The 24631-nt window shown below is 55.6% G+C and overlaps 3 protein-coding genes across 13 annotated transcripts in view; 2 read left to right on the plus strand and 1 right to left on the minus strand.

The window, feature by feature from the left end:
- ARL3 (ARF like GTPase 3) overlaps positions 1–13024 on the minus strand; it is a 31884-nt gene extending 18860 nt beyond the window's left edge. For 5 of the 8 annotated variants that reach the window (XM_075154925.1, XM_075154924.1, XM_075154923.1 and 2 more), the window contains exons 1-4: positions 12916–13024; positions 3420–3563; positions 2163–2279; positions 926–1012 (exon numbers count right to left, since the gene is read on the minus strand). In XM_075154925.1, coding sequence (XP_075011026.1) covers positions 926–1012; positions 2163–2279; positions 3420–3563; positions 12916–12918 — 351 coding nt within the window. In that variant the 5' untranslated portion in view covers positions 12919–13024. The remainder of the gene's footprint in view (positions 1–925; positions 1013–2162; positions 2280–3419; positions 3564–12915) is intronic. The other 3 variants (XM_075154926.1, XM_075154929.1, XM_075154930.1) reach the window with 2 other exon arrangements.
- Positions 13025–13103: 79 nt separating this feature from the next.
- On the plus strand, positions 13104–19995 carry SFXN2 (sideroflexin 2). Of its 3 annotated transcripts, XM_075154933.1 has the most exons (12): positions 13104–13188; positions 14192–14364; positions 14672–14842; positions 15896–15994; positions 16147–16222; positions 16300–16385; positions 17103–17163; positions 17235–17301; positions 17853–17902; positions 18203–18252; positions 18493–18540; positions 18949–19995. In XM_075154933.1, exons 2-12 carry the CDS (start codon positions 14204–14206, stop codon positions 19046–19048), a joined length of 969 nt encoding a protein of 322 aa, XP_075011034.1. In that variant the 5' UTR covers positions 13104–13188; positions 14192–14203; the 3' UTR covers positions 19049–19995. The 3 variants fall into 3 exon arrangements, with proteins under 3 accessions (XP_075011034.1, XP_075011035.1, XP_075011033.1); XM_075154932.1 differs by lacking the exon at positions 13104–13188 and having other exon boundaries at positions 13933–14364; XM_075154934.1 differs by lacking the exons at positions 13104–13188; positions 18493–18540 and having other exon boundaries at positions 13931–14364.
- A 3408-nt stretch (positions 19996–23403) lies between these two features.
- The window catches only part of WBP1L (WW domain binding protein 1 like), a 59789-nt gene continuing 58561 nt past the window's right edge, over positions 23404–24631 (plus strand). Inside the window, exon 1 of one of the 2 annotated variants that reach the window (XM_075154935.1) lies at positions 23404–23523. In XM_075154935.1, the coding sequence (XP_075011036.1) occupies positions 23437–23523 (87 nt within the window). In that variant the 5' untranslated portion in view covers positions 23404–23436. The remainder of the gene's footprint in view (positions 23524–24631) is intronic. The other variant, XM_075154941.1, reaches the window with a different exon arrangement.

The following is a 24631-nucleotide window of genomic DNA, read 5'->3' on the forward strand; positions in this document are numbered from 1 at the left end:
GGGGTCCTGGGAACTGTAGCGTATCTCATCTCCACCTTCCTTCTACGGCCAGGGCCACACAAGAGCCTGTTTCTGGCTGTAGTGCTTGGTAGCACAGTTTGCCAGTTTGAACAGCCATTGAGTACGCCATGTTGGAGAAATGGAGCTTGAGAAAAAAATCCCCGTAAAGCTGGGTGCTTCCTTTGAGCAACAGGCCAAAACAAAACCTGGAGTAAGTGGGTTGGGCAGAAATTGCAACTGGTGGGACTGGATGAAGAAATAACATGAGGGATAAGTTGGCTCAATTTACAGAGGCACAACTTGCATAAGGTTAAGTCAGAGGGTAAAATTACTGGCTAAAATGGGGGTGAGGGCTGGCAGAAGAGAGAGTGAGAGAGTCATCAGCATACACTTGATTCTGGTTTTGGTGCGTATGGACATACCAAAGCACTGCGCTAACGTGCCGACAGCTCCCAGTCTGGAACTGGGTGTTAGCACGGAAGCTCAGGTCCATCTGCACACCAGTTATTCCCTCTAAATTCACACCGCCACTTCCCCCAAACTGATTCTGCTTCTATCTACCCATTTTCTTACTCATATGAAAAGAAAGGTTTTCTCTGTACATTGCTTTAACTGGGGTGGGAGGAGGGCAGGGAAAACAACTGCTTTCATCTCCTTCAGTCTTCAAATTCACCTTTATTTCTGCACCTCCCATGCAGCACACACTGGAAAGGGGGGAAGCCCACAGGCCAGTGTAGCTCATTGCCTTTGCCAGCAGAGTCTTCCAGACATTGTTTTGCGGTTGCAGAGTCTCTGAAGCCTGAGCACCTGCCATAGCAGGCAAAGATCCCCTACCTGCTGCTTTGCAGTGTTGACTTTGATCTGCACACCTACTGCCTCCCCACCACACACAGCTGCAGAGCTTGGACTCAATGGGCACAATCACCTCACCGCCATGCCATGTCCCCCTTCTCGATGGCCACAGAGGCGCACGCGAAGTGTGTCCTGCTAGTGTCTCAAACCCAGATCTTTCCTGTAGGAAAATCTCACCATTACTCTTTGCAAAAGCAACCAACTGGGTTTATGCTGCGGTGGCTGCCCTCAAACATCAGATTCCAAATTAAGGCTGAAAAAGGGGGATCTGCAAAAGAGATTACTGAGGGTTTATTAGTCCCATTTAAATAACAGCTTCATTTGGACAATGTTTTCTAAATCTGCAGGCGCAGCCAGGCCCTTCAGGCCCCTGACATAAGCCTTGGAGTAGAGAGTCCTATTCCTAGTTGCACTGATCCTTCTACAGAAGTGCATTAAAGCTCCTGACACATTAGTGAGTATGTGTGTGTGACAGGAGGGAGGAAGGGCGTCCTTCCGAGAGAGCTTCCCGCTTTCCCACAGGAGCCCTGCAGACCTTGCTTAGAATAGCCTTTTCTCTGTTCCCACAGGCAACATTGCTTGGGGTGGGGAGAGGCCTGGAGCCCCCAGCCTGCCTTCATCCTGGCACACACAGCTGCATGTTAGAGGTGATCTTTGAAACTAGTCAGGACAGCACTTGGAGGGTCCCAGGGTAACGTGCTCTGGCATGGAAACACAAAGGTCCTGCACTGTAAATATAATTGTAGTCATCTGTAGCTAATTGTAAGGTAATTACAGCTAAGTTGTCAAAAACATTAAAGGACAGTCTTATGATTAAAGGAGTAAAGCTCTGTATCCCTCAGCCAGAAGCTTTCCTATCTGATGCCAGACATAGCATTTAATTCTGCCATGCCTCAGCTTCCCCAACTAGAAAACAAAGGCACCACACCGACCTACCTCTACACGAGGCTTAAGTCACTAATGCCCAGGACAGGCCTTCAGAGTCTCCAGTGAAAGGAGCTATAGATGGGTTAACCACAAGTTATTAATGTTCTATCATTTGAAGGAGACTGAGATGAGAGGAAAGGAACTGGCTATAACCAGCACCATCTTGTGAAAGCAAAAACATATAACTGAAAGATTTCTTCAAACTGACTGTATTTTTCTTACTGCACCCAACCAATCTTGCCATTTCACTCAGAATAACTCCTGTTACAATGGCAATGGTGTTGCTGAGGACTGGGACATTACATTACTTGTTCCTGAATTTCTGGCTGAGACCTTGGAAAGCCATTGCATGAACACACCATTCAAGTGCAGCCAATACTCACAAGGATATCAGTGTTTTCAAAATAGTTCCTCCAGTACGGCCTGATCTTCCTCTGTCCGCCTATGTCCCATACGTTCAGTTTGAAGCCTTGAGACTGCACACTTTTGATGTTAAAGCCCTGGAAAGAGCAGAAATAAAGCCACATAGAGCATAAACCTGAATGGCTGGAGCACGTACATAAGCAGACATTAACACCTTATACATCCCATGCCTGCAACATGCAGCGAAATGGACTGTGCAGCCACAGAGATGGATCGGCTGTGGGAGAGGCACTGGCGCAAGCGAACATGGCCGCCAAACCATCAGTTTGCCAGTGTTCTTGAGTCAAAGGTTGATGCTGTCATGGCTACAGAGACATATGATGCAGTTAGTGCCCTGGGAGAGCTCAGCAGGGTGGGTGCAGGAAGAGGTGGGAGATGCAGATAAGGAGAAAACAAGGGCGCTGTGAGAAGCAGGACTGAGCTTGTGAAAGCTGAGTAAAGTCCCAGCTAACACGAAGCCAGAGGTCTCAGCTCAATTCGACACGACACAGCTAATGCCGGGCTTAGAAGAGCAACAGCTGCACGTCTGAAGGGTCCATTTCATCAATTAGAGCACCAATTGAAAAGGCATTCAAGTAGAAAAACAGGATGTGGCGTGGGCTGGCAACATGCTGCCACACCACCCTGGGGACTGGGGCTTGGAATCGGGGTGTCGGGGCTGGGAGCTTTGGGAGGCAGCTACGGGGTGGGGGGAAGCATCTCCCATAGCTCTCTAGCAACCTCCTCTGGTCAACACAGGAGCGATGCTGCAGTGCTTCTGAGGGGAGACATCCCTCGCCCGAAGCCTAAGGCTCAAAGAAAGGCAACCAGAGGCTTGAGAGAGGGAGTGCTGGAATATGCAAGACCCTTGGAGCTGGCTGGGTGAAAGATGCAAGGAGACAGGGGCTTGCCCAATGCTGCAGCATCCCCTGCATGTCTGCTTTTGGCAAGGAGAACAGGAACAAAGTCTCATCCATGCAACCCTAGCAGGACCCAAAAGCCTTCTGCACAACTCCACGGCACTCATCCACTTTTGCACTACCTGACAGATCTGGCCTGACGCTCTCTGGCTCCTTCAGGGAGCCTCGTCTTATGCAGATAATACACAAACTTAATGGTGCACCAGGCTCCAGTTGCTCCCCCTTTTACTGAAATACTCTGCTGAATTCTTAGTGCTTTATATAATAAGGCAGATGGGACTACAAGAACTGCCTTGGGCAGGGAAAGGCCTTCCTCACCTGTGTTGGCGTGATGTGGCTGATGTCCTCAGATGCCAGCTGTTTCAGGAGTGTGGTCTTGCCTGCATTATCCAGTCCCAAGAGGAGGATTCTCACCTCCTGGTCTGGGGCGCTTTTCAGTTTACGCAGGATTGACAGTAAACCCTAAATCCACAGAGAGATCGTAGCTGTTATTTCCCCCTCCGACTCTCCCCTCCCACCATGCCACGCCCTCCTCCCTTGAAATGGGTTCTGTATGGCAGTGGGTCCCAGGACACCTTGAACCCCTTCCTGCAGTCCCTATTCCCATTTTCTCTTCTACTCCTCCCCCTTGCCCCAATTTTCCTTCATCTCAGAGAGTACTGACGAGGTCTCAGACAGCTCCGTGGGGTGCACCACTGGCTGCACTGCTCTTGACACACAGATGTTTGGCATTCCCTGTGCCAGGAAGACAGTGCCTACGGATATCATGTGTAGGAGCTGCAAACCAAGTTCCTTGCGAGCTCTTCATTATCTTTATCAGAGGGAAAACCCCATTAATTTAATCTCCCTCTTAGTTAACTGCAGGTTACTGTGTACCTGACATCAGTTCTTTTCATAGTAACTCCCTGATCATCTCAAACCCCGTTTATCTGTCTAAAACATGCTGGACCCATGGGGCACGTGCAGTTCTGATTCTCAGGATGTAGCACTTAACAACTATCTCAGATCACCACACATCCTCGCTAAGAAAAGCACAGTGGATTTCAGTCATTAGCCAGGCTCAGCTCTCTGAGCTGACAGTATCACTCAGGATTAGGAAACAGAATATGCAGGTCAACTCATTTACAACCGCGCACGTTACAGCAGCACACCCAGGCTTTTGTCAGTGCCACTGCTCAGAGACCTGCACCTCTCTAAAATGGCTGGAAGAATATTCTGGATCCTGGCACGTAACCGAGAGATGCAAATCACTCCACTTCCACCTGCCTCTCGCTGCCCAGCCTGGCCCCACAGGAGCGGGGCAGTTGCAGCCAAGGGCACAGGAGCAGGCTGCGAGTCCATGACCGCCTGGGTGTCCTTGGACACGTTGCTGCACTGCTCTGCACACCCCTGCTTGGCAGGGACCGCTCCTCGGAGCCTGAGCAGCGCACATCACACTGAGACTCAGCCTGGGGACACAGATACTCTTGCAACTAATTTGCCTGAGCAAATCTGGGAGAGGAATACACCTACAGCCCTTTCTGGAGCCCTCAGGACTCCTGCTCGGTCTCTCCCAGATAATTCCTGAAGGGCAACGGTGAGGTGTTTCGCTTCAGCCCGCTAAGACCCAGAGCTGGGAACAAAGTTCAGATATCAGCACAAACCCGGCCCCATCTCAAGCTTTTTTATTCTCCCATTTGCAAAACAGAGACAATGTTTCTTGTCAACCTGCAAGGGTGAATCAGTTAAATGTCATGAAGTGCTTTGTTGCTCTGAGGAACTACACCTCTAAATATTCCTGCTGGAAGCCAAGGACTATTTGAGCCGTGAAGGTTGCTCCCGATCCCCTCCAGATCACTGCAATCAGAAATCTGTCCTCAAGATAAAGAGCTGCAGGATGCAGTACAACTGTCACCGCTGCAACGCATCCCCTGTCTGTAGCAGTGCCCTTCTGCCGACTCCTGGAGAGCCCCACCTCAGCCATGTGGGAACCGCCACTTTCGACTGCTCATCACACGGCTCCGAGGTGCAGAGCGTTTTGGAAAGGACACGGCGCTACAGGTCACGATGCCAAAGCTTTCGATAACGCAGGATGAAAACACACTGAGATTCAAATGCATGTGAGATTTGATCCACCCCTCTAAGCATTTTCAATTTGCAAGTAATTTATCTGTTTTCCATTTAATTACCAGACACAGCTCAAAATACATGCACGATGTGTAAGAAACAGGGAGAAGAGAAGGAACTTAGTAAAACTGGGTTTGAAGGATATCTGTAGAAAGTTGCAGGATTGCCACCGTTGCTGTGCTTTTAAAAAGCACTGTGGAAAACTGGGGTTCAGAAATTCAGAGCTCGTGCAAGGAACAGCAAAACTGCAGTCTTACAGCCCAGTAAGCGGGCTCAGGGTATCACCTATTTCATAAACAGGCTGGTAAAAAAATGGGAATCCAGGCCCCGCTCAAGAGCTGTTAATCAGGAATGGGCACTGCTTGGTAGAGGGTGCCATGCCTGCACGGTGCAGGCACAGTAAATCCCCAAACTGCTTTTAGGCAAAGCATACAGGCCTGTAACATCACGTGCTGAGCCCTGAGGGCCAGATGCTCACAGCTGGCTCTCACCCATGGGCCCATAGCTAATGAATTTGAAGGGCTGTGTTCGGTGCAGCCTGTTGCTGCAAGCCCTCCCAACCCAACCGCTCATCTCCCCAGCCGCAGTGCCCAGCCCGTGTTCTGCCCCGATGACGGTCTGTACTTCCACACGTCTGAGGGAAGAAAAAAGGAACAGCCACAGAAATACCTCTAATGCTTACTTGTTTACATGCATGTCCTAAGTGCCCTTGACATTATTAAAAAACACAAGTTTTAACTGCATGACTAGCAACACACATTTTCTTTTCACCTGCAGTCAAATTTACAGTTGTGTTTGTTGGCTTGTAAATCCATGGATTTCAGCTCAGTGTGGACAGACCCCACAGGAGCAGGAACTCTAAAATTCACACATTCTCCCTCCTTTCCAGGGAAACGCTGAATTTCCAATTCTTATGGGCCTAACCCAAAGCCAACCCACACCAGCCAAAGTACTACTGCTGAATTCAGAGAGCTCTGAATCAGGCCCTATTATTTTAGTTTATTGCTCACAGTTAAAAAAAGAAGCTGTTGAAATGCTAATCCTATTCAGAGCACCACTTGCTAAGAGCAGAGCAGTGTATCCCAGAGCAGATCAGGATTAGGAGCCTTTATATTTCAGAATTCAACTTCAAAATACTGAGCGCAAAGAAATGTATTACAAAGTATTGCTTATCTACCACGGAGCAACTCTCAGGGGTCGGGAAGAGGAACAGTTGTAAATGTTAATAGAGCTTCTCCCATTGTAGACGGATGCTATTTCTGGGCTAGTATGACAGCCTACGAGAAAATGATCAGCATCGTTCCATATTCTACTCAAGTGACACTGCTGCATGGCTGATCACAGGATTATCTGGGGTAGCCAATAGAAGAGAGGATATATATAGAAATAAAAGTATTATCTAAGGTATAAAGTAAGCTGATTTAAAAGGCTGGACGACAAGCAAGCGAACATAGAGAAGTGGACTTTATTTCAGTAGCTGCCGGCATAGGTTACATGGTCTGTATACACAATTTAAATCAAGAGCCAAATAATAGTATTGGTTACTGTGATTGTAACTATTTTGCAAATATTTAAAACTTGCATCCAGCATTCTCCCTCTAGTTAGTGAAGATTTAAGATTAAGGAAAGCCATGCACAGATGGCTTTCTAAGTTTTTTAAATTTTTTTTTAATTGGTCTTACGAGCACACTGGCTAGGAAGACAGAAAGCATTTCCTGACAGCTTAGCAGACTGGAAAAAATAACTCAGCAGAGTTCCCTGCTGCATGCCACCATTATGTGGGACAAGCAACCCTTACTGCACACACCAAAAGATGGACGAGCACTTTTCTGCTCGCAAACACAATGCTGAAACTAACTTGGGCTGATGAGAGTCAGAAAGTAACCCCTTGTTATTGATAAGAGATGTCAGATAGAAAGCCATGAAATGGGAAAATTTGGTGCAAAGAGGTTGCTCAGAAGCAACAGGAGAGGAGCAGGCCTTTGAAACAGAGCAGCAAATGTCTCGATGCTGGGACCTAACCTGCAGTGAGGAGGGAGGATGCCCAGGATGCCTGCATGGCAGCCAGGTCAGCGGTACTCGCTCCCTGGGGTGTCCAGGGTAAGGAGCAGGACAAGTCTCAAGCAGGACGGTGGAGACGTTAGCTGGCTGAGGAGCTGCAGAGACAACTCACAGGAGTATAAGGGCAGCGAGTCATTTGCACAAAACTAAGCAGACTGCGGCATCTGTAACAGAGAAGGGAACTGCAGATGCTGTTCAGATAATGAACAGCACAGTGTGGCAGCGCGTGCAGCCTTTGGAGAAGGGCAGCCATACGCAGCAACTCAAGGCTGGGCACAGTCAGCCAGCAACTGCTTCTTGGTCACCTCTGGGTTAAGCAAACTATGTTTTATATCAGATTGGCTTGTTTAAAAACATCTTTGTCCTTGGTGGAGAGGGTTTTCTTTACAAGCACCATGAGGAGACAGACTGATGGGGTCAGCAATGAGGAGACTGCATTTTTCAGACAGTGAGTGGGGACATACAAAAAGAAAAAAAGACTCCTGACAATTACTATGAAATCAGAGTGGGGCATTAAATTCAGAGATGCAACTAAATGGGCAAGAGCACTCATAAACACATCGAGCATGAAAGCAAAGCTAACCATCTTATTAGCATCCTTCAGAAAACAGGGATGTGTGGTTTTATGAAAGTATATCATTGCTAGGTTTAAAATACCCACTGAATTATCAAAGGACTTTCAGTTATAGCTGCATGCAGTAATCCTATTCTCTTAAAAAGAAAAAAACAGACATATATAAAAATACAGTGACATTTATAGTCCTAGCTAAGGGTTTTGTGTGTTTATTCAGCTTTAAATCCATGCTGTATATGGGTGTTTTGAACTAGCTGATGCATGTAACTACATCCTGTACCACAGAAGCCGCTGAAAGGAAGATTCACTTTATAGGCCAAAGCAAAAATTGGTTTGGGACAAACAGAGCATTGAGATAATCTGTTTAAATATTGTATCAGATCGGCCATATAAAGCCATAATGGAAAGAACAATTTCCCCTTGTACTGAGGGCTGGATACATAGGGCATGGATAAACCACGGCCCACAAGCCGCTGCAGAGCACAGTTGATTCCTATTAGGAAAGAGAAGTAAATGTATTCTGTTTAACTTTATTAGCCACAAAGCTCATATAATGAATTTAAAACAAAACCACCCTCAGTCACCAGCAATTGCTTATCTACTAGATGTGGATATTTAGCTAGAATCAAATCAATTCACCGAGATGCAATATAGCCACAAAGCTCAGCACCTCAGCCTGCTGCTGTGACCACATTTCCCCCATCTCTACACCCCTACATGGGCGCCCTCTTCTCCACTGCTGCAACCACAAGTCACTCGTCTTCACCCTCAAGGTCCTTCCCAGCCAAGCACGTTTGCCATGGAGGTGACGGCTCCTGTCTCCCCGCGGCTCGCGATGCCAGCCCCAGCACTGCCGGGCTCTATTCTCAAACCTTTGTGCCTTTCCTACAAGCGTGGGAGAAACTTCACAAAATATCCATAAAACCACCCCATGATTCCCCTGCTAATTCCTTCACTGCCACACCTAGAATCCTTGATGAGGTTTAGGTGTCGAACATGCCAAGTTCAAACCTGCCTTGGGCTCTCCTTACTCGTATATCGCTCGGTTATCTCTCACCTCAGACCGTATTTCCACGGTGTGGGGAACATCTTCGTGTTCTGCCTGCACAGCACCTAGCACAGCTCTGGCCCACAATTTACTTTTAATTAAGCAATATGGTAGCAGTTCACTGTTTTTACAGAGTAAGTTAAAGATAGAGGGTGCACGTGATGGTTTCAGAAAGTCACGCAGCAGAAGCTGACATGGGGGGGGATGAGGGGCTTAGTTGAGCCAAATATCCTGCCTTCAGCAGTGGATATTTGAGGCTACATTTGTCATCCAGGGTGCAATCCTGCACACACAGAGCTGGAGGAGGGGAGTCCTTCCTGACAACTGCACTGATTAGCTGGTGCCCTGAAGAATGACGTTTGATTACCTTTATCTTCGGCTGCAGAACTGCAAATGTCACTAATGGTCATAAAATCACCCAGTCTTTTTCAAAATACAACCGAAGTAAATTAATCTATTGAGCACAGTTTATTCAATACTTTTTACTCTGGCAAAACTCCCAAAAAATCATTTGCTTGCTGCATGTCTCCACCATATGGTGTCATTCAATGCAGACTTTCTCTCCTGCATTGAAATCCAAAATTTAATGGGAGTCGAGTCACCTACAGAGTTTTTCCAGCTCAAACCTACTAACATAGTTTTCTGTCGAAGAGGTCGCACAGCACTTTCTGGTTTGGTGTATTAACCAATACCAGCATGAATCCTCCTTTTGTAATCAAAAATCAAACTCCTCTGGTTTGAGCAAGTTTGAAGGAAGCGTTCTGCCCTGCGCAGAGAAGAGCTGACACCCAGCACCGGACAATGTCAGCAGTCTTTGTCTGGTTTCAGAAGCTGAAAATCTGGGCCAGCTGCTGGTATATTGTCCTATCTGCAGGTAGTTTCTTGTATCAACGTCTCAGCAATCAGTAAAATAAACCAAAGAGATGGCATGGAACTGTACTGGGAAACTAAAGCAGCGAGGCACTATTAAAGCTCTTGAAAGCTTTTTTTTTTTTTAATGGGGCCATTTTAAACAGAGCCTTACCGCCAAGCAATGAGGGACAAAAGAAAGAAATTCTGAGTACTAGGTACACCGACAGCAGGCAACAGATAGATACTGTTTTTGCTAGAAACATGAGCCCAAGACCAGGAGAAAGATGCCTGACTACGCATTAGCTATGCTGGTATTTCATTCCCTCCACCACACCTGCCTAGTGTCAGCTAGACACTCCATGACTCAGTTTCCTCAACTGTAAAACGGGGCCACGCTTTGACAACCCTGGTTTTGACACGATGATGTCATCTTCAATCAATGGTTTTAGAAAAACACCGGCCATCCTCTGACCCCACCATCTATCAGTAACATACCATCTCACTCAGTAAAGATTGTTATTACAGTGATGAGGAAGCCACAAGCTCTGCTTCACACAGCATTTCCTAAACTCTGGAAAGCTGCGTATCCTTTCATGTAGCAGCCTCCCTTCGCCCTTGCTGTGCGCCCACCACAGATGCTGTTTAACGGCGCCAAAGACTTCAGCGCTACACATCCCTCATGCTATGCAGTTTTATGGCTCATCTTTCCCTCCATGCTCCACCTATGACCTTCCACCACCCCTGCCCCACAGCTGTGAGAAATGCTGGTATGCTCTGCAGAAGGAGACACTTCCCCTCTGTACTTACTCACTTGGATGAGCACTGAAATAACTTAAACCTCAGCATTAACCCTCTTATCACTGGAGCTGGAGCAAGCGGTCGTCAAAGGGGGTTTAAACACTTCCCAATGCAATCATGACATGCCAGAAACATGCTCACGGGCAGCTACCATGGCTCAGATGATAAGCAGTAGATTGTTACATCAAGCTGTCTGGATCATTTCTGACTGCTGACCCACACCCTGAGGCTGCCATAGCTGCTTTGAATACATCTGCTGGTGTTTCAGAGAGTTTCTACCACCAAGGATTATTCTGTTTTAGTGAAAGTTGAGAATGTAGAGAGACAGTCCTCTGCCGAGCCCAGCCAGTCCACCAGGCACCCCGAAGCACCACCCACCCTGCCTGAGAGGCTGCAATTCAGAAAACAACTCCCAGAAATGGAAAATAGACAAAGAGGCAGTACAACGTTGTATCAAATAACATGAACACTGGAAAACACCCAGTCTGCCCTCTCCACACACAAAGTGCTCGGGTAACAGCAGCCAGATCCCAGACTACACCAGCTTATCTGGACATCGCAAGGCAGAAGGGCAGATCTGGCTAGCAGCAGCTGCGGGCCAAATGTGTCCCACAAAGCACTGCACTGCTGGAGGCAGCTGCCCTCATCTTTACAGCAGATGTCCATCCTGTGATGGCTTCAGTGTCTGGTGTGACACGCTCCATCATCAACTGATCTAAAATAGAGCAGATCCCACAGACCTTATCTCAATCTCTTTCTCTGTGGCCCAGCAGGTGGGGATGCAGCCAGAATTAACCCAGTGAAGATGAGGAGCTGCCTTTGCTGCTCTCGCTTACACCTCCTCCCATGCTGTCCACTTGCACGAATCCAGCTTGTGTCCAGAGGGCTCCTGGACAAAACACGGCTTCACCCTTGGGCAAGCCCTTTCCCCATTGCTATTTCCTTCTGCCTGTGCTCTCTGCACACACTGCATCCTCAGCAGCGGCTCCCCCACCTACCGCAGCGCTCTCTTACCACCCCTCACCTGGCAGCCCCAATCCTTTCTTCCAGTCCTCGCTGGACTCTGCCAGCATCCCGTTTCTCCTGCCCCAACTAATCCAGCATCTAAACCCAAGTTGTTTCCATCATCCAACCTCACCCCAACCTCGATTCAGATGACACTACACCCTCACCACCCTGCCCATCTCCCAGCATTGCCCTCCACCCTAACCAGATCCTTCACTGCACCCAAGACCCCAATTCCTCCCTTCAGTCCACATTGCTCCCTCTCAAACAATTAATTTCTCCTCTTGAACACTTCTTTCCTCCCTGGGTCCTCTCTTTCTCTCATCAGCATCAAAACTCCACTTCCAGCCCTTCCCACAGTGTATTCTTATCTCTTCTTTTCAGCCCAGGCTGTCCCTCATCCACCCAGCCCCTGGCAGAAACCCCCAGAGCACACAACATCCCAGCAAACTATCCTAGCTAGCCAACCTTGACTGGGTTTTCCCAGTGACTCACCAGACTGTTCATCCCACCCAGCTGGCAGGTTTCTTTCAGCCCCCGAGCACTGCGCCTCAGTCGTGTCCATCCCTGAAGACCCAACCCCTTCATCCAGGCTTTCTCTGCCATGACTGAACTCTCCTTCTAAGGCTGTTTATCAACAACCGGCCCTTCCACCTCAGCAAGCTCTCCTATACTTCTCTCAACTCCTGTAGCCAGGATCCAAGCCCCAGTGTGGCCCCCTCCCACCTTGACTGAATCAACTCCAGGCAGCCTGATCCCATCCCAATGAAGACCCCCCACAGCATTCTCAAGCCTCCCAGCCCCTGCCAGGACTCGACTCAAGCCCCTTCTCCAGGTCCCCCATAGCCTCCAGCTCCCGCCAGGACCGCAGGCCCAGCCAGGGTCTCCCGTGGCTGGAGGCCCCAGATTTACACTAACCCCAGCCCCAGCGGCACCCCTTTGGCTGCGTGCCCCCAACCTCCATAGACCCAGGTCCCCATGCCTGACCGGATGCCAGGTCCCCGGCGCCCCGGGCCTCCACGCTCCCCCCGGGTGGGCACCCCCGGTCCCGGTGATCCCAGGCCTGCCAGCCCCCCCGGGTGGGTGTCGCCAGCCCTCATGCTCCCAGGCCTGCCAGAGCGCCTGCCGTGAACCCCGGCCGGGCACGCCGGCCCCATGGGTGGGTGTCTCCGGCCCCCATTACCCCACGCTCCCCCGCGGTGGGCGCCCCCGGCCTCAGGCCTGCCAGGCCCCTCAGGTGGGCGCCGCCAGCCCTCCGCTGCCCGCCGGGCCCAGGCCCCCGCGGGCCCCGGCCCCAGCCCGGCGGGCCCCCGTCCCAGCCGCCCTCCCCTCGCCGCCCGCCGCGGGCCCGGCACCCCCGCCCCGCTCACCATCCTCTGCGCGGCTCCGGGGTTACCATGGGCAACTGCGTCACACACACGCCGCCGCTACGTACAGCGTCAGCGCTTCCCGCCGTACGTACGGAACGTGCCGACGGCAGGCGGGAGGGGCGGAGCCCGGCGCCACACCCCGCGGCTAGCCCCGCCTCCTCAACAGGCGCATGCGCACAAGCGTCCACCCTGGCGGAACGGGGGGAGATGGGTGCGCCCGCTCGGGTCTCTGTGATTGGCTGAGGACGGCCACGCGTCGGAGTCCCGGGGCAGGTGGGGGCCACGTGGGCGGGAGACGGCGCGCGAGGGGTCTGGGGACTGCAGGTAGGGCCACGTGGGGCCGCGCCATGGCGCGCGGGGCGGGGCGGGGCGGGGCAGGGCAGGGCAGGGCAGGGCAGGGCAGGGCAGTGCGGTGCAGTGCGGTGCCGCGCGGTGCCGCGCCGCGGGGGCGTGCGGTGTAGCACCGCGGGCAGCGTGCAGTGCCGCGCCGCGGGGGTGCAGGGCCATGCAGTGCTGTGGGGGCCGTGCAGTGCGGTATCACGGAGGATGCAGTGTAGTGGTATGGGGGAGAGCAGGACGGTTTTGCAGAGGTGTGCTGTCCGTGTTATGGAGGACGTGCAGTGCAGTGCAGTGCAGTGCAGTGCAGTGCAGTGCCATGGGAGGGTGCAGTGTGGTGCCACAGGGGATGCCGTTATCGGTGGGGCTGTGCAGTGCAGTCACGGGAGGGTGCAATGCCACAGCGGGTGCAGGCAATGTTCAGGGGCGCATGCAGCACAGGCACGGGAGGGTGCAGTGTACTGCCATGGGGGCATGCAGTGCCGTTGGGGGACGTGCTGCACAGTGCAGGGGATGCAGTGCCATGCAGTGTGCCCACGAGTGGGGGGTGCAGTGTGAGGCACCCAGCTCCTCAGCGGAGAGCGCTGGCAGCGCAGTGCTGTGCAGCCCTGTGGAGGGGGCAAGCTGGGCACCGCAGTGCTGTGCAGCACGGTCCCACCCCAAGGAGGGGGTGCCAGGTGCTGGGCGGGGGGGCAGCACGAGTGGGAGGGCCCTGTGCAGGCAGGGCAGCATGTGAAGGAGTGGCCTTGCTGCAGCATTTGGCTGGCAGCAGGTGTGTAGGAGGCTCCTGGGCTCAGGGCTGCTGAAAGTCCAACTTTCCCGTTAAATATAAACCTGCCACGGCTCTCACCCAGTTAACCACTCCTGTGGCTGTGACAGGCCTGCACTCGACGGGCAAGCAAGGCAGGGTCCTCCCGAGCCGCCTTCTCCCCCTGTCCAGACCTGCGCCGAAATGGCCACTGTCCCCCTTGGCTTCAACATTGACGCCCCACGCTGGGACCAGAGCACCTTTGTGGGGCGCCTGAAGCATTTCCTCAACATCACGGACCCACGGACGGTGCTGGTGCCGGAGGAGGAGCTGGACCGGGCCAAGGCCCTCGTGGAAGGCTGCAGGTGAGGGGCCGGGGTGCAGCCAGGGCAGGTGCCATCCCTGTGCCCACGGCCATACCTGACCACCCTGCGGGGCCGTGGGGGGCTGGAGGCAGTCGTTCCCCAGTGGGCGCGCTGGGATGTAACATCTATTGGAGGCGGTTTTTGGGGAGTTTCCCAGGCTCCTCCCAGGAGCCTCAAGCTGGGACAAGTTTCCCTCACGGGAGATGTTTCCTCCACCTTTTGTGTTTGGTGTTGGGGCTCCACTCCCCGGCGGTGCCAGGTGCCGGCGGGGCTGCACGGCACCCCCTGACGGGCTATGGGCTTGCAGGGCCGGGCTGGTGCCACCAGGAAGCAGCCGGGAGCAGCTGCTCTACGCCAAGAAGCTGTACGACTCAGCCTTCCACCCTGACAGCGGCGAGAAGATGAACCTCATCGGGAGAATGTCCTTCCAGGTGCCGGGGGGCATGGCCCTCACCGGCTGCATGCTCCAGTTCTACCGGTGAGCTCCTGGGAATGGCGATCTGGAGATGCAGCCCTGACAGCCCCCAGCCCTTCGAGGGGTCGCCGATGGTTGGGGCACGGTTAGTCTGCCTCCTCTGGGGCTGGCTGCTGCCCGAGGCATGCCCATGGCTGCTGTGCCTGCCTGTGTCCCATGGCCAAGCCCCGTGTCCCTGTGCCCTGTCCCCAGCATCCAGCCTGTGGTGGAAGCATCACAGATCCTCCTGGACCCCGGCATGGCTGGGGATGGTCTTGCTTCGCGCTGAGCTCAGCTCAGCTCTTCCTGGAGCCCCTGTAATGATTAACGTGGCCAAGTCCTGCATGGCCGCTGCTCTTGCTCCATGGACCATAACGGTCTCTGAAACTGAGGACCAAACGTGCCCCCAGACCAGGATGCTCCAGCATCCCCAGCCCATGCTGACAACTCCCTGCATTTGCCTTCTGAAATGGCTGCTGGGCGGGGTGAGCGATCCTGTCCCCAGCACAGAGGACGTGTGGGATAGTCACTGACTTTCCCAGTGGATCCCTGTCCCATCCCACCCCTGTTTGCTGGACTGGTTTACCGGTTGCTAGTGAGGTCCAGCCTGGGTGAGGGAATGCTGATGGGTCACCCTCTTCCCCTCCTGCATCCCAAAGCTTGCTCAGACCCACATCTCCCCGTGTCCCCTCCTGCCCTTTCTCAGTGTCCCTGAGACACCGGTAGGAGCCCAGGCATCCTGGTCACCCCCAGAGCCACCTCTGTCCCCGTGTGCCCCCTCCTTGCCGTTGACAAAGGCTTATCTCAGCCCAGCAGGATGGCTGCCGCCCTGCTGAGAGCTGGATCTCCCACCCCTGGCTGAGCACCCCACAGGGCTGGGCCCCCTCCCATGCTCCCAAAGCCCCGCGGCAGCCAGAACTCCTGGGGTCATTTCCCAGCTCTGCCACTGGCTCGTGGCTTTGCCACAGTGCCTCAGTTTCCCTCGGGAGACACCAGGACAAGGGTATCAAGGGCATCTTGGCTGTCCCCTGGCCAAGCCTGGCCCTCGGGCGCTCTCCTGGTCCCTTCCTTCTGCAGGACAGTGCCCGCTGTGGTTTTCTGGCAGTGGGTGAACCAGTCCTTCAACGCCATCGTCAACTACACCAACCGCAATGCTGCCTCCCCCATCTCGCTGAGGTGAGTGTGTCCCCACGCGGGTCGGGGACCCTCTGTGTCGGGACCCCCCGATGCCCCGTAAAGACCCCCCGTGTCCCATCTTGGGCCCTGAAGGAACAGGATCGATGAGTTGGCGTTTCTTTTCTCTCCCTTCTTTGCAAATCACTGTCCAGGCAAATCGGGGTGGCTTACGTCACGGCCACCGGTACAGCCCTGGCCACCGCGGTGGGACTCAACCTCTACACCAAGGTACGCCGGGACGGGGCCGGGTGGGGCAGCTGGCCGCATCCTGCCCTCCCGCGCTGACACCAGCCTGTCTCCCGCAGCGAGCCCCCCCCTTGCTGGCCCGCTGGGTCCCCTTCGCAGCCGTGGCTGCTGCCAACTGTGTCAATATCCCCATGATGCGGCAACAGTAAGTGCCAGGCGCGGCCGGGGCGCTCGAGGGACGCGGTTCCCTCCGAAGGCGAGCCGGTGGCAGCCGGGCTCCTGGGCTGCCTGGTCGCCCTGCCGTGGTTTTCCTTCCTGGGGGCTGGAGGGGGTGGGAGGACGGGAGGGAGGTGATGTGGGGTCTGCACATTTGCGGTGCCAGGTCTCTGGTGGAGGGTGCCGGGTGGGGTGGCTCAGCCTCTGCCTGGAGCAGGAGGGGGATTTTGGGCTGAGGATAGCCGTTCTGGGGTCTGGGCTGGAAGATCCCTCAGAATCAAAGGTCTTCTGCGTGCGGTCATGGGAGAGCCCCAGTCCACGATGTCCTGGTGCTGGGACCCCCTAGATGGGGCCCACGTGGAGACCTGGGTCTGCTGCCTGGGGTCCCCCGCGGCTCACGGCACGGGGAGGTGGGGTGCTGTGCCAGGGACTGTCCCCTGGCTTGGCTGCAGGTCCCAGGCGGGTGTCTGTCCCCCAGATGGCCGGACCCTGTTCGCAGCCATGCCCTGAAGATGGCAGCATCGGCTGGGCTGGGGACCGCGGCACCCCGGGGCAGTGGAGCCCTGGGGCCAGGGCTGGGGGCGGCCGGGGCTGCTGTGCCAGCACAGCATGGGGGACCGTTGGCACCACCTCACCCCACTGCTGTGTCCTCCTCATGACTCCCTGGCCATCCTGGCCGCCACTCACCACTGCCTGTCCCCTCCAGGGAGATCATCAATGGGGTGACAGTGACTGACGGGGACAACAACGAGCTTGGCCGTTCCAGGGTGAGTCTCGGGATGGGTGTCCAGGCCGGGGCATGGTGTGGTGGAGGCTCACCCACTGCTCTTGCTTGCAGAGGGCGGCGGTGAAGGGCATCGCGCAGGTTGTGGTCTCCAGGATCACCATGGCGGCGCCGGGCATGAGTGAGTGTGGGGCCGGACCAGGGGCTTCCCCAGGACCTGCCACCTCGCCCTCCCCTGCTTCAGTTTCCCCCTGGGAAGAAGAGGGAGGGTGGCTCTGCATCCCAGGTGGCATTTGGTCTCATCTCACTGATGGAGCTGGTCCCCCCCATCCTGCCATTCCCATCACAGCCCCTCGAGTTCCCAGCCCTCCCCATCCCAACTCACAGCCCGTGGGGGACGTGGGGTGCTCCCATGGTGGTCGGGCCCCACAAGGACACCTCTCGCACTCTCTGGCCCTGACTCCTCGCCCCACAGCCCCACTTCCCCTTGCCTTCATGAGACCCTTGCCGTGCCGCAAGCCCGGCAGGAGGGACGGGAGCACGAGAAGTACGGAGCGTGCTGCCCGAACGATGGATGGATGGGGGTCCCGTGCCAGATCCTTGCCGTGAGCAAACACCCAGCAGCCCCCAGCACAACCAGCCACTGCCATGGCCTCCAGGAGGAGGATCCTGCTGGGGCAGCGCTGTGGGCTGGCTTGTGGCAGGGCCCTGACCTCTTTTTTCTGCACCTAGTTATTTTGCCCATCATCATGGAACGGCTGGAGAAATTCCCCTTCATGCAGGTAAGCCCATGTTTCTCAGTTTCCAGTGGTCCTGTGGTGCCCCAGCCCTGCTCCCCAGCTGCCGAGATGCTGTGGATGAAATGGGGAGGTTGCAGAGCCCAGCTTGCTTTGCCCCCTATTCGAGTCACTGGTACACCAAAGGTCTCTCGGTTGACATGGGGAGGCTGTGGGAGGGTGGCAGGGGTCAGTTGCACCCCAGGGGTGTTAGGCATTCAGCCCCATTGAGGGGAGAAGTCTCCCCACCCTGTGAGCGGGGCTTGTGGCGAGGTCGGGCACTCACTGCCAGCTCTTCCCTTGCAGCGGATCCGGGTTCTCCATGGGCCTCTGCAGGTGCTGCTCTGCGGGGGCTTGTAAGTATCTCGCTGCTCGAACGCCTGTGGGTGCCTGGAGCGTGGCTCCGAGGGATGCTTGAAAAAAGACCTCTTTCCCGGCAGGGGATTGCAAAGCCGCTTGCCTTTCAGCCTGGACTTTCCCCAGTTATTGGGGGTTGTGGGGCATGAGCAACACCTCTTGGGCTGAGATCCCTATGGCCGGGAGGCAAGCGGGCTGCGATCCCCAACACTAACGCTCGGCTCTTCTCTGTCCCGCAGCCTCCTCTTCATGGTGCCAGCAGCCTGCGCCCTGTTCCCGCAGAGATGGTACCTGTCCCACTGCTTCCCCCTCCTGCGCGGGACCTTGGGAGCCTTCCTCCTCCCCTAGCTCTTCTCTGCCCATCCCAGGCAGAGATGCATGATGGGCACCCACCCTTCAACCCAAGGCAGCGCCTGCCTGTACACGCTGGCGCCCTGGGGAGCAGGAGAGCCTGTGCCTCCCCTGCTCTGAGAGCTCTGCGCTGGGAGCAATGGGACCCCCAGCCCCATGGGCAGCTCTCTGCCCCCCGGCACTGGGAGCGGTGGATGCCAGGGATGGGTGGTGGGTCTCGACGTAAGCCTGCAAGATCCCAAGGACTGCAGGGGACCTCGAATGGCAATGGGGAGGGAGGGTGGCCTGACCCATGGTCAGGGAGGAGGATTGCAGGTCTCAGTGTCTATCCCCTCTCCCCACAGCTCCCTTGCGCTGGCTGACCTCGAGCTAGAGCTGCGTGACAGCATCGCGGCCAAGCATGGAGACAAAGTGCCGTACGTTTATTTTAACAAGGGACTGTGAACGGAGACTACCTCAGGAGCCATCGCACCCCTCCAGCCCCCTGCCACCACCAGCTCCACATCCCCTGAGCAGGGCTCAGAGGCACCGTCCAGCCAGATCTGCCGCCCAGCCCAGCACCACCTCCTTCCCCCGGAGAGGCAGGATCTGGCTCTGCGTGCCCAGCTTGCAGCACTTTGGCTTGTGCTGAGCCTCCCCCCATCTGCTGCTGGCCGTGTCCCTGCCTCCCCGTGTCCCTCTTGCCCTGGGCAATGGCTGCTGGCCGTGTCCCTGCCTCCCCGTGTCCCTCTTGCCCTGGGCGGTGGCTGCGCTTCCCGTGCCTTCCTCCTGCCCTGCGCAGGAGCATCTGCCCAGCCTGTCTGGGCCTCGCGCGGTCACTGGGCTCGGCCCTGCGAGGCATCAGGCTCTCTCCCCTGGGGCTCAGAGCACAGTCCTACCTCTGAAAGCAGGTGCCCTGCCATTGTACTGGGAACCAAACCACGTTGCTGCCTTAAACCACCACAGTGGCCTCTTACCAAGAGCTGGATCACACCTTGGCAGGCGGGAAGGGACCTGTCCCCTCTGCACAGGGAGCATCCCAAAGTCCAGGGACCAGTGCTTGGACCATGCCTTCCTTGCTCTCAGGTTCAGGTTTTATTCACTTTGCAATTGCCACAATCCAGGAGAGAAATAGCTAATTGTTTTTAAGCTCTAATTTTTGCAATCCACCCATTCCTCTGAGCACGAGAGCCAGCCGTCACCCTTGTCCTGCATCTCACTGTCCCCACAGTAGGACCAAGGACCTTCAGGGACAGTCGACTCTGGGCCTCCATGGACAGGGGAAGGGAAACACAGGAGTCACAAAGCTGTCGAGGCATTAACTCAGGCTCTGAATAGCAGCACTGCAAACGACAGAGGGGAGGGTTGAAAAATAAAATGCGGTGATTTTTAAAAAACAGCTGTGGGTTCTGCTTTTGGCTGATCTCTGGGTGTCTGGTTCCCTGGGCAGGGCTGGTATCTGGGTCTCATGCCTGCCTTGAAAGGGAAAAGTGCAGGCTTTGTGACTGACCAGGCACCAGAGTGAGGGTCAGCACAGGGGCCAGGAGAAGGAGGAAGAGCTGTGAGGCTCTGCAAGGGCTGGCATGAGCCCTGAAACCCTTGGGCATCCCATGCAGCCTTCCGCGAGAGGCTCTTGGGGCTGCAAACAGTCCTGTATGGCAAGTGGCAAAGGGAGGTGACAGTGTGGTGCTCACGGTGACTCTCGTCCTATTGCGGGGGTGACACTGCGTGACTCTTCCTACACCCCTGGGTGCTGTTTGTCTTCTTGGCCTGGCAGGTTTGGACGATGCTAACCTGGAACTGCCACCAGGCCTCTCCCACCCCAAAGAAGAGCGGCTTGAGTTTGCTGCAGCCTATTTTCAGAGGAGGAAGGAGCCCCAGAGTTTAGCCCAAGTCCTGGGCTAAAGTCCCCACCCTCAGCCAGCTGCGTCCAGGCTCTCTGCTTGCTGATGAACATCCCTCGGTGGGACAAGGTGTGTTTCTAACCAGCCGTATGACGTGGCTGCTCAGAGAGCCTCATGGCCCAGCGGATGGTCCACGCTTGTCCCTCCAGCCAGGGATACGTGTCATATCCCTGAGGGCAGCAGCATCCCCGCATCAGCCGCATGCCTGAGTGCAGACACAGGATCTGCAGCCAAAGGGCTTTCTGGCATTAACCACTCCGCTCCTACAGAGAGAGCAGCCAAACCCAAAATGTACTTCTTGAAGGGCCAAGCTGTATCCACAGCAGGTTTGCTTCTGCCCAAGCTGCAAGAGGCAGAGGATAACGTCTCCAAATGCATGTAGCTACAGCTAGAAAGCTGCACAAGAGCTCTGAAATAATTAATAGGTCAGCGGAAAGTAGGAAAACGTGTTCAAACTTGTGTATCTGTTCCCTGGGCATTATTAGATCTCTTGTTAATGTGCAATTAAAATAATAGATAAGCATATGAAACGAAACAGATGTCACTCCTGTTGGGAGTGGGAAGGAGCCACAAGGAGACATCTCTGCTCTCTGCTTTTCTTAAGCTCCTTAACTCAACTTGCCCTACACCCAAAACTGCTTTGAGCACTTTCAGAAAGGTACCTGTAGCAGCCTGGGCTGTATTTGTGTCCAAGGTGCCTCTGGCATGCTCGAGAGCATGGCGATGCTTGTAAAACGATGTGCCGCAGCACCCTAAAACTGCCTGCCCCTGCGCATCGCAGCCATGCTCTTGCTGTTGACCCTTCTTGCATTTGCAGCGTGTGGGGGTCCCGGCAGGGCAGGGGGGTCTGTGGCCAGTGATGCCAGGGCAGCAGCCACCCAAAGCCAAGATTGGGACCACGGTGGGAAAGCCTTAGTGGTTTTGTCACTCCTTTTTTCCTGTCCCCAGCCATACCAGAAGGGCGGTAGAGCAGCAGGGGGACCCTCTGAAGAGCTATTGCCATCTCGCGCCAGCTCTCCCCCTGCCCTGGGGAGCGGGACATGGTGCAGTTCGTTGCTCATGGCTGGAGGAAGAGGGTTGCTCTGCGCTTGGAGGATTGGCAAGCCATCCTCAAGCCAGACCTTCCCCCCGAGCTTATAGCAGTGGATTCCCTCTTCAGATCGACATGGATTTATGCCAGCTGACAGTTTAGCTCAGCGGGGTTTCTAGGTTTCTAGGTTGTAGCTGGAATCTCCCCCGGAGGATTCAAGTCATCTCAACAGCTCACGTCACTCCGGTGTTGGGAGATGGTCGCTGCAGCCAGTACCTGCCTACGCTCCCCAAAACCACAGTAACTCCCCAGCCTGCCTTGGTCTCACTGGGGAGCAGAGGGGTCACAGCCAGGCTGTGGCCAGCAAGTCCCCATGCTGCCAAGAGTGGCTCTGGAGCCCTGCCTCCATTTCCCATTTCTGCAACAGAAAGGAAACCTCATTTCCAGGAGTCAGAGCTGGAGTCATCCCTGATTGGGAAGAGCTGCAAGTGTTAATTGCTCTCCAGCGATGAGTCACACCTGATCTGGGCTTGTCCCGTGCGCCGGTGCACTCGCTGCCTTCTCCCTGCTCTGCCTCTAATTTCAGGACTAGTTGGCAACAGGACTAAAGCTCCTTTAATAACTGTGCATGGCCAAAATGTCAGTGCTCCAGCATGTTTACAACCTCCCTTCAAATGATAACCAGACCAAAGATGTCATGTTGGCCTGCAGCAGAGCCTGGGGAGGGGCTGGGGAGGCATGGGAGGCTGGGGGGTCTCCTCTGAGGCATCAGCAGCCCCAGCAGGCAGGCTTGGCTCACTGCTCCTGGCCCAAAGGCCGGTGGAGGCTGGTGAACTGGCTGCTTACGGAGAGAGGGGCAAGCAGGGTGCACGTGCAATGGGTTAACACCTGCCGGCCCACGCCAGCGGCAGGCGGGCGAGCTGATCCAGCAGGGTTAGGTGTGCCCCAAGTACTGCCCTGATTGAAAAATGCCAGGGTAGGAGATAAGCTGCTATGTTGATTATTTTTTCTGGCTCTTCTTAACGTGTTATCTGAGCATCTGATAAACCTCGTCATGCCAATTCAGCATGGAGGCTGCCTGGCGTGCCGGGAGTGGCGGTGTAGAAAACCTCTGCCACTGCCCCAGAAACACGGGCCATCTCCCCCGAGCTGTGAATTAACCCCAAGTGCCGGTGCCCCACTTCTCCCGGGGGCGCAAGCCTGGGTGAGGGACCGCTGCGTGGGGACACGCTGGGACCCGGCTGCGGTGGGAGAGCCTCTTCTCCATGCTGCTCCCATCTCCTGACGGGGCTGGCACCAACACGTGGCTGCCCGCCGGGCGCCTCGAGTCCAGCCCCATGCCGCTGCCGCCATTTTAGTACCCTCTCCATGTCAAGCTCCCTGGTGTGCCCCAGGCCCGGGCGGGCTGTTTGGGTTTGGGGCTCTGTGGGTGTGTTGGGGAGGAGGCCAAGTGGGGATCACAGTAACCGGGTGTGACCAGGTGAATGGGGGATGAGTGCCTGGCTGCCATTGGGGTGTCAGGGAGGCCGTAGCAGGCCAGAGAGTGCTTGTACACCCCCCTTTTTGCAGTGCCCAGTTCTGCCTCCGGGGGTGCATTGCACTGGGGGTGCAGGACCAAGGGGGCAGCCCCCCATACCCCTCTCCAGCCAGTTCCGCCACTCACAATATGGCAGTCCTCTCGACCCACGCCAGGCTCCCTCCCCGGTGAGCCACACTCAAGATGGCAGCTCCCTGCGCGCAGACCCCGCCCCTCCCGGTTCTGCCCTAAGCGATAGCGCGCTGATCCAATGGCGAACCAAGCGGTGCGCCGTCCGCCCAATAGGCGACCGGCTGGGGCGGGTCGGGGCGCCGGGTGCCCCCTCGGCTCCCGTCCCGGGCCGCAGTCGGGCTGGGGAGGCGGGGAGCGGGGGGTGGGGGGGATGGCGAGGAGGCTCCGCGCCGCCATGGCCTTGCTGCTGTTCCAGGCCCTGCCCGAGGGGCTGCCTGCCAGCGTGGAGCCTGCCCAGGTAGGGACTGCCCTGGGGGGGCCGCCTGGAGCGGGGTCTGGGGTCTCGCCGTGCTGGGGGGCTGTGTCCCTGGGGCGGGGGGCCGGCTGTGGGGGGCGCGCAGGCCTGGGGGGCAGCGGTGTGAGCGCGGGGGGCTGCGCCCTCCGGGGTGAGGGGGGTGGCCTTTGGGGTAGGGGGTCAGGCTGGGCTGGCAGGGGCGGGAGCGTGCATGGGGTGCTTGGGGCTGTTGGGGCTGGGGGGAGAGGCTTTTGGGGGCTCGCCTAAGGTTTGGGGAGCCCCCTTGGCTTAAGTGAAGCTGGAGGAAATCCAGAGACCTGAGTTTGGGTGTGCTTGGGTGTCGTGGGGACGGAGAAGTGTTGTAGGGTTCTAGGTATGGGTGGCAGTGCCGCTGGGAGGTGCTTTGTACGGCAGGGTGGCTGGAGGACGTGGAAGAAGGGTGTTTGATGGTGGCTGACTGGAGATCATGGGAAAGATGGCTATAGCGAGGGCAGAAGGCTTGAGCTGGCAGGTGCGCAGGGGCCTGCGGATGGCGACAGGGAAGAAGGTGGCCTGTGAGGGGACGGGGCTGGAGGAGTTTGAGGAGGTTTGGGATGAGCTGAAGGGTGGCCGTGGGGCAGCTGGCCAGAGGACCTGGGTCGGCAGGGAAATGGGACTTGTGTGGTGCTGCACAAGCCAGGTGAGCTGGTCTTACTGAGGCGGGAACGGTGGTGGGGAGGTTCGGTGCAAGCCTCTGCGCAGAGGGAAGGCAGAGGGAGCGTGTTTCAACTGGGATGAGGGGAACTAGGCCTTGTCTTTGTAGTCTCTGACCACCCGCTTACTACCTTCTTCATGCCTGGAAAGGGTCTTAATGAAGTGGATTCTCTCTTCTTCATCTCTTTACTCTGTTTCCTGTCTATGCTGCAGTGTGTACTGTTCAGATCTCCAGTGATGTTCTTGGGTCCCTCAGTGTAGACACCTGTAAACCTCTCCCACCTTGATCTGTATGCTCGTGTCACTCGGAGAGGACTGTACCAGGCCAAGCAACCTGTGCACGACCTGGATATTACTGTTTGTGGAGTCAAGATGTTTTTTTCACCCTATGTAGAACATAAATCAAATATGACTTCTG

Source organism: Calonectris borealis, chromosome 7, assembly GCF_964195595.1.
Source record: "Calonectris borealis chromosome 7, bCalBor7.hap1.2, whole genome shotgun sequence".
NCBI lineage: Eukaryota > Metazoa > Chordata > Aves > Procellariiformes > Procellariidae > Calonectris > Calonectris borealis.

Coding starts and splice junctions, on each gene's coding strand:
- SFXN2 (XM_075154933.1), top strand. CDS start 14,204: ATGGCCACTGTCCCCCTTGGCTTCAACATTGACGCCCCACGCTGGGAC. Junction 15,995..16,146: donor GCCTCCCCCATCTCGCTGAG/GTGAGTGTGTCC, acceptor ATCACTGTCCAG/GCAAATCGGGGTGGCTTACG. Junction 18,541..18,948: donor GCCCTGTTCCCGCAGAGATG/GTACCTGTCCCA, acceptor CTCTCCCCACAG/CTCCCTTGCGCTGGCTGACC.